Raw genomic sequence first — 7339 nt, 5'->3', positions numbered from 1 at the left:
GGACTCCTATGGCAAGCGGTTCGACGCATAATCCCAAGAAACTAGGTTTCTCATGAGAACCTAGGTTCTCACAATAAGAACCTAGGTTCTCGCTTGAAGATTGCACTGAGATCTCTGAGAACCTTGGTTTTCAGAGAACCTAGGTTTTCAGAATTACGCGTTAACTTGCTCGTTTGGAATACGGGACACATATTATTCAGGGCGCAGGATCAATGGGGTTCACATATGATTACACACGGGCTGGACAGAATGAAAACACGCCGTTAAGAACTTTAATTTTGCAGATATCTCAAGTTATTGGAATATGTTTGCAAAGTCTTTAGTGCATAAGTTTTTCTTTCAGTGTTGTCGATATCTTACGATTGAATAATACATTATTACACATTATCAATAGAGATAAAACTTTACAAAATACCATACTGATTGCTTACTATATCACAGACATACTTAAAATAGAAAACTGTACCGTACAGTAGTTTGAGGTCCGAATAAGGGAACTGAATATCTGAAACTCATTTAATGATGTAACAATGTATTATGTAACGATTGATCTGAATTTGTTTCAATTTTTAGTCTCAAAATAATATTTACAATTAAAGATGTATTTCGTAAACAGTTTAATCTTTTATTAACGTGTTAAGACCAATGTCGACCGATTACTTTACTAATTTCATTCCAAAAGAAGTTTCCTACAAGTTTCGTAGAATATTACTGAGCATTGTCTGAAAATTGTTAAAAAAATGTTCTTGGGGAGAAACACTCACGGTTTCACGCGTATTTCTTATCATTTTACACATATGCCACCAGCGTGTATTCAGCAATGGCAGACAACTGGAGGTTAATTATGGCAAGATGTTCGACGCATAATCCCAAGAAACTAGGTTCTCATTCTGAGAACTTAAGTCCTCGTTTGGTATCCTAGGTTTTCACAAGAACCTAGGTTCTCATTTGAAAACCTAGGTTCCCATGAGAACCTAGGTTCTCATTTTGAGAACCTAGGTTCTCATGAGAAACCTTGTTTCCTGGGATTATGTGTCGAACCGCTTGCCATAGACTCCCCCGCTGAATTTCATAGGACTCACTAACGAGTGGTGTGTTTCTGATAAAATAAGTCGCGTTCTGAGAAAACTGGGCTTAATGCATGTGTCGTCCCAGATTCGTTTGTGCAATCCGCGCAGGCTAATCTTGGACGACACTTTCCGCTTTAATGACATTGTTCGTTTAATGAAGTCTCTTCTTAGCAAAAATACAATTTAGGCGGAAAGTGTCGTCCCTGATTAGCCTGTGCGGACTGCAAAGGCTAATCTGGGACGACACTTTTCGCACACGCATGAAGCCCAGTTTTCTCAGAACAAGGCTCACATGTGAAAATTGGCAGAACATAAGTTTTTCTTTTAACACATTGAGCTTAGTTGAAACAAACGTACAGTATTGTATTCACAGCAAATATTCCTTCGTGTGTTTATGTTAGTGTCCCAGTATTAACAGCAAATGTCCCTTCGTGTGTAGACGTTAGTGTCTCGGCATTAACAGCAAATGTCCATTCGTGAGTAAACGTTAGTGTCTTAGCATTAACAGCAAATGTCCCTTCGTGTGTAGACGTTAGTATCCAAAATCGAAACACGACTCTCACTATTACCATCGTCGTACAGCTTGCATATTTTGTCCAGAGTCGAAAAAGTAAACGTTGCGCACTGCTCAAGTCGTAGACACTTATCCGCACACATTGCACGTGACATTACGGTAGGCGTTGCTAAGGGCACCATGGCAACGCCCATAGCCATGTCGCGTGATTCTAGAACGAAGTACCCTTTCAACTGCTCACATGAAGTGGATTCTGAAACTATTTTATTTTGATTTCAGCAAAACAGATAACACAAACTTATGGGTATTAAATACTCACGTGGCCTAGCTGACAATAATATATTAGTAAGTAAAAACGCTCCGGTGCCAAGCTTAAGTGTAAAGCACCGTAGAGAAAACACACCTTGTTGATACAACGCGTCAATTAAATGTTCGAATACTGTATTTGCTATTCGATTTCATCTCTTAAAAATGTGTGTGATTCGGAGTTTATGGTAAGTGCGCCAGTGTTTACATGTAGTGATGCATTAATATATTAATGAGCCAATGCTTCTTCCGGCGCTAATGACCGGATGATATTAAATGCCACTGATCATTCTACACAGTGAGTTTGTTTTAAAAGTTTTTTCAACATGTTTCGCAATATTTTGAAAATCGGGAAATGTAGTGCGATTCAGAGAAGATTTTTTCATGCACACATATGCAGAAACATATAATAACAACCCATTTGGAAACGTAATGACCTTTATAAGTTATGGTAAAGATTTAACATAAAATCGATTTATTTTTCCTGTATGACTAGCAAATTTCCACCCAATAAAATAACTGACAACATCAAACAAGTGCTTTCAACAAGCACAAGTTCTCCGATGCACAAAACCATTGACTTCCTGTCGAACGAATAGATAATTTTGTGTTTTTTCGAAAGAGAAGGAGCCAATGCCAAGGAGGTGGCGCGAATGACAGGAGGTGGCACCAATGCACTATTTTAGCCATTTTTTATTTTCGATGCCGACAATACACTTTTTGTTTCGTATTCAAGGTTGATTGTTCGATCATAATGAAATATAATCAAAATAGTAAAGCCTATATAATTATAAAGAAACATTGTTGCGAAGAGATTTTAAAATGTATGTTATTGAATATACCACAATACTGGAGAAAAGCTTGAGGATAATGAACACAAAGGTAACGATTAAAGCCGAAGCTATCCTAATTTGTTGCAGATATAAGTAGGAGCGAGTGGCATATGTTAGCCTATTTAAGATTCGTTGACCTTTTGCCTTTGAGTAAATAAAGAAATTTTAATAGGGGACAAAACTCGTTTCAAGAAGTAGTAATATCTTTTTAGTACTTCGTGAATTTTGATTTTTTGTATTAACACATTTGTTGAATAGAATATATTTTGAGCATGTTGAGAATTTAAATATTGGATTTATTGAAGATTACATATTTTGGATTTATATCGAACAACATGTTTCATTTTCAGGTTATTGACTTCTTAATTTAGTGGGTAACTTATATATTCATATATTTACATCTTGTTTTTTGTTTATAGAATGTGTATGTGTATAGGAACATTATCTATCAAATGTAAGTCATGTGATAATTCATATATCGTGCATTGGCGCCACCTCATGTCCTTAGCTCCACCTCTTTGGCACTGGCTCCATCTCTTTTGGAAAAAAGCAACAAAATTACCTAATAGATTTGCAAGATGTCAATGTGCCTGTGCATGCAGCAACAAGTATATGTTGAACGCAATCCTTTGATGTCGTTCGCGAATTAATCGGGTGGAATTTTGCTCGTCACAAAGGCACAATATTTTGATTTGCTTTCAAAAACTCCACCATGTCGCAATTTATAAAGGTCTGAAAGTTTCCAAAATGGTTGTGGTTGTTTGTTTATGTACATTTGTGGATAAATAAATTTTGACTTAATCGCACTGCATTTCCCGATTTTCAAAATATTGCGAAATATGTTGGAAAACATATAAAACCTACTCACCCTGAAGAATTAACGGTGAAATTTCAAAACATCCGGTCCTTAGCGCCACCTCGGAAATAGCATTGACTCATTTATTAATGCATCGCACAAAACGAGGTGGCGCCAGTGATTAACGGCCGTGCTGACAATATTGAGCTCCAGTGTTCTTGCATTAGTTATTTAGTGCATTAATTCATAATGTCGTTAAAGCTTGACAGCACTTAGCTAGAGAGTTCTTGTATTAGATATTCAGTGCATTAATGCATAGTGTCGTTAGTTTGACAGTAATGAGTTCGAGTGCTCTTGCATTAGTTATTTGGTGCAATAATTCATAATGTCATTGGCTTGACAGCAGTGAGCTAGATTGTTCTTGCATTCGTTATTTAGTGCATTCATGCATAATGTCGTTAGCTTGACCGTAGTGAGCTCGAGTGTTCTTGCATTAGTTATTTAGTGCATTAATACACAATGTCGTTAGCTAGACAGCAGTGAGCTCGAGTGTTCTTGCATTCGTTATTTAGTGCATTCATGCATAATGTCGTTAGCTTGACAGTAGTGAGCTCGAGTGTTCTTGCATTAGTTATTTAGTGCATTAATACACAATGTCGTTAGCTAGACAGCAGTGAGCTCGAGTGTTCTTGCATTACATATTTAGAGCATTCATGCATAATGTCGTTAGCTTGACAGTAGTGAGCTAGAGTGTTCTTGCATTAGTTATTTAGTGCATTAATACACAATGCCGTTAGCTAGACAGCAGTGAGCTAGAGTGTTTTTGCATTAGATATTTAGAGCATTCATGCATAATGTCGTTAGCTTGACAGTAGTGAGCTCGAGTATTCTTGCATTAGTTATTTTGTTCATTAATGCATTATGTCGTGAGCTTGACAGCAGTGAGCTAGAGTGTTCTTGCATTAGTTATTTAGTGCATTAATGCATAATGTCGATAGCTTGACAGCGGTGAGCTAGAGTGTTCTTGCATTAGTTATTTAGTGCATTCATGCTTAATGTCGATAGCGTTCATGCATTAGTTATTAAGCGCATTACACTACGTAGATAAATTGTGTCTCTTTTTTGAAAACAAAGCTTTGTTCAATGGATTGAAAATATAACCAATTACTAAAAATAATTCAACATATACAGAAATGCATCTTATGAGCCTAGATTCTTACCAGGCGTGGAAGGATAAGATGAGGGCCATATTCCAGAGTAACACTCATCTACAGCATTCATGACGTCACCATTTGCAATCTTACTGTCATACATGACGCAGCATATTGCTTGACCCGCAAACGCTTGGCTAGACGTCCCGTTCAACCTTCCGCCTATGCGCAGTGTTCCTGGCAAACCAAGGCGTGGATTGGTTCCAATGCCTGAAAGCCTCACAAGACCCAGATCAGATTGGGATTTCATGAGCTTCAGCTCAGGGTTGCTTTCGTCGTACGCGAGAGCGAGATTAACCCATTCATTGCCTCCCATATCTTGTTCTGAAACAATTTGCCCAAGTGAGTCACCTGTTACACTTATCACATCGACAATAACGTGCGTGGTGTTGCACCAAAGTACAATGTCCCGGATTACCCTTCGGCTTACGATGGGGCCCGTATCTTGCTGATAGTTGAAAACGGTTCCACCGATAGTGCTGCAGGCTTTTACAGTCAGAACAAATGCAAAATCTCCCAAAGTACCTGCAGAACCCGACACGACTCTTAAATCGACGTAGGAACGTCTGTCTCCAACAAACTTGATGGCCTGGTACCCCAGATGTTGATTCAAGTCGCCAATTTCTTTTCTGCATCCGACTTTCCCTCCTTCGGCCGTTTGTTTTATGATGTCATAGGCAGGGTCAGCAAAAGCAAGTGGCCATGTCATAATAGGTTGTGTGTAGCCGGGAGCAAATACCCACGAAGTAACTGGTATAAATGGGGTTTAATAATAATAATCAAAATAATAATAATAATAATAATAATAATAATAATAATAATAATAATAATAATAATAATAATAATAATAATAATAATAATAATAATAATAATAAAAATAATAATAATAAAAATAATTATAATAATAATAATAATAATAATAATAAATTATATTCACTAGAATTATTGTTATTATCATCATAACCGTCATCACAGCATTAAATTATTCTAAGCGATCTCTCAGTCACAGTTTCAAAATAATAATAAGAAGAAGAAAAGAAAATCATTGTTATCGAGAAGATCTTGCCAGCATAACATGCAAGTTCATGTAATTACTCTCATAAAAAGCGGTAACATCAAATGGTTCGCCAACACCACCAATATTACAATTAAACTCCTAGTATTGTTTTGAGAACTATTAATTGTATATTATTAACTTAAAAAAATTCTCATTAAAAGTATCTTTTAAATAAACGCAAACGTTACTTACAAAAGAACGATAGGCAGAAATGTAAGATCGCCATTGTTGGGTCTCTTCGTACATATAAGCAAGGGTATTACTACACTTGTCAAATATAGTTCCAATAAGGAGGAAAACAACACTTAGGTTCAATAACATTAAAAATATGTGGTAATATGACTTCATCAACTGTCATGCGCTACAGACACATTAAAGGAGTATATAACTCGTTATAATCAAGTTGCATTATGCTTGTCCTTGGTAACTTTTCTTTAAATAATGGATTTTATAAATGAGGCTCGTACTGGGAAATCTGGGCTTTAATGCATGTGCGTTAAGTGTAGACTCAGATAAGAATGTGCAGTACGCACAGGCTAATCAGCCACGACATTTTGTGCTTTATTGATTTTTTTGTTTAAAGAAAGTCTCTTCTTAAAGAAAATTTAGTCAATGAGGAAAGTGTCGTCCCTGATTAGCCTATGTGGACTGTACATGCTAATCTGTGACGGCACTTAACGCATTTGCATTTAGCCCGTTTTCCCGAAGGAGGCGTATTGGATTGATGAAAACAGTCCGTTTCTTCTCCATCAAGTTAGTCGATAAAATCGGAATTTTAAGAACGATTGTTTGATTCTCAATGTGCATTCGAAGTTTTGATAGTTGATTCTGCGATGTAAATTCGTGAATACAGATTTTGTTATATCTAGTGCGTATTGTGGAATTCGTAACTTTTTGTAGTCTTACTTAAATAGAAGTTAAACAATACAATTATACAGCTTTTCATAAGTATTATATATATATTTATACACCTATGTTATACGTTTATGGATTGATCAGAAGACAATTAACGTAATACAATCTGAATTTTCCCAAATTACGGTATTTCAGGACAGAAGAATTTAAATCTTATATAAATGTAAGCGATGGAATAACACGATGGTAAATAAATAAAACTATACTTCAATTGAAATTATCATTTATAGTGAATACCTTTAAAATATAAACATTTTCCATCTGCACCTTTAAGGTTTTCGCAAGAAGCGGAAACGAACACTTATCTAGTTCGTCTAATTGGCTTTTCTGGTCGGCTTGTCATACATCTTTTAATGATAAACAATGAAGTCCACCGAGTGTGAGTCGGGCGCGTCTTGTTCAAATCTGAACCACATGCTTTTCTTCCGTTCTCTATATCAATACTGCTTTTAGTTGTTGATCATAAATCAGCGATGCTTATTTTATTGAAATGGGATTATCTTGTAATTCCAAGGCCTCGAAATATTCAAACAATGGTGGGACATTTATACGTGTCATAAATATTGTTTTTCGATGGATCTTGATTTTTTCTCTGAGTGGATTGCATTAGCTGTCATTTTTAACGTTTTATATCTGC

General features: G+C 36.1%; 1 protein-coding gene across 1 annotated transcript; it reads right to left on the bottom strand.

Moving 5' to 3' along the window:
- Positions 1-4719: 4719 nt before the first annotated feature.
- Positions 4720-6090, bottom strand: LOC127835944 (uncharacterized). Its single transcript, XM_052362364.1, has 2 exons — positions 5980-6090; positions 4720-5480 (listed from the first exon to the last, which is right to left on the bottom strand). Exons 1-2 carry the CDS (start codon positions 6011-6013, stop codon positions 4720-4722), a joined length of 795 nt encoding a protein of 264 aa, XP_052218324.1. The 5' UTR covers positions 6014-6090.
- Between the last annotated feature and the right edge of the window lie 1249 nt (positions 6091-7339).

Source organism: Dreissena polymorpha, chromosome 6 (assembly GCF_020536995.1).
Source record: "Dreissena polymorpha isolate Duluth1 chromosome 6, UMN_Dpol_1.0, whole genome shotgun sequence".
Lineage (NCBI taxonomy): Eukaryota > Metazoa > Mollusca > Bivalvia > Myida > Dreissenidae > Dreissena > Dreissena polymorpha.
The sequence above is the reverse complement of the archived record's forward strand: the minus strand, read 5'-3'. Positions and strand labels throughout refer to the sequence as shown.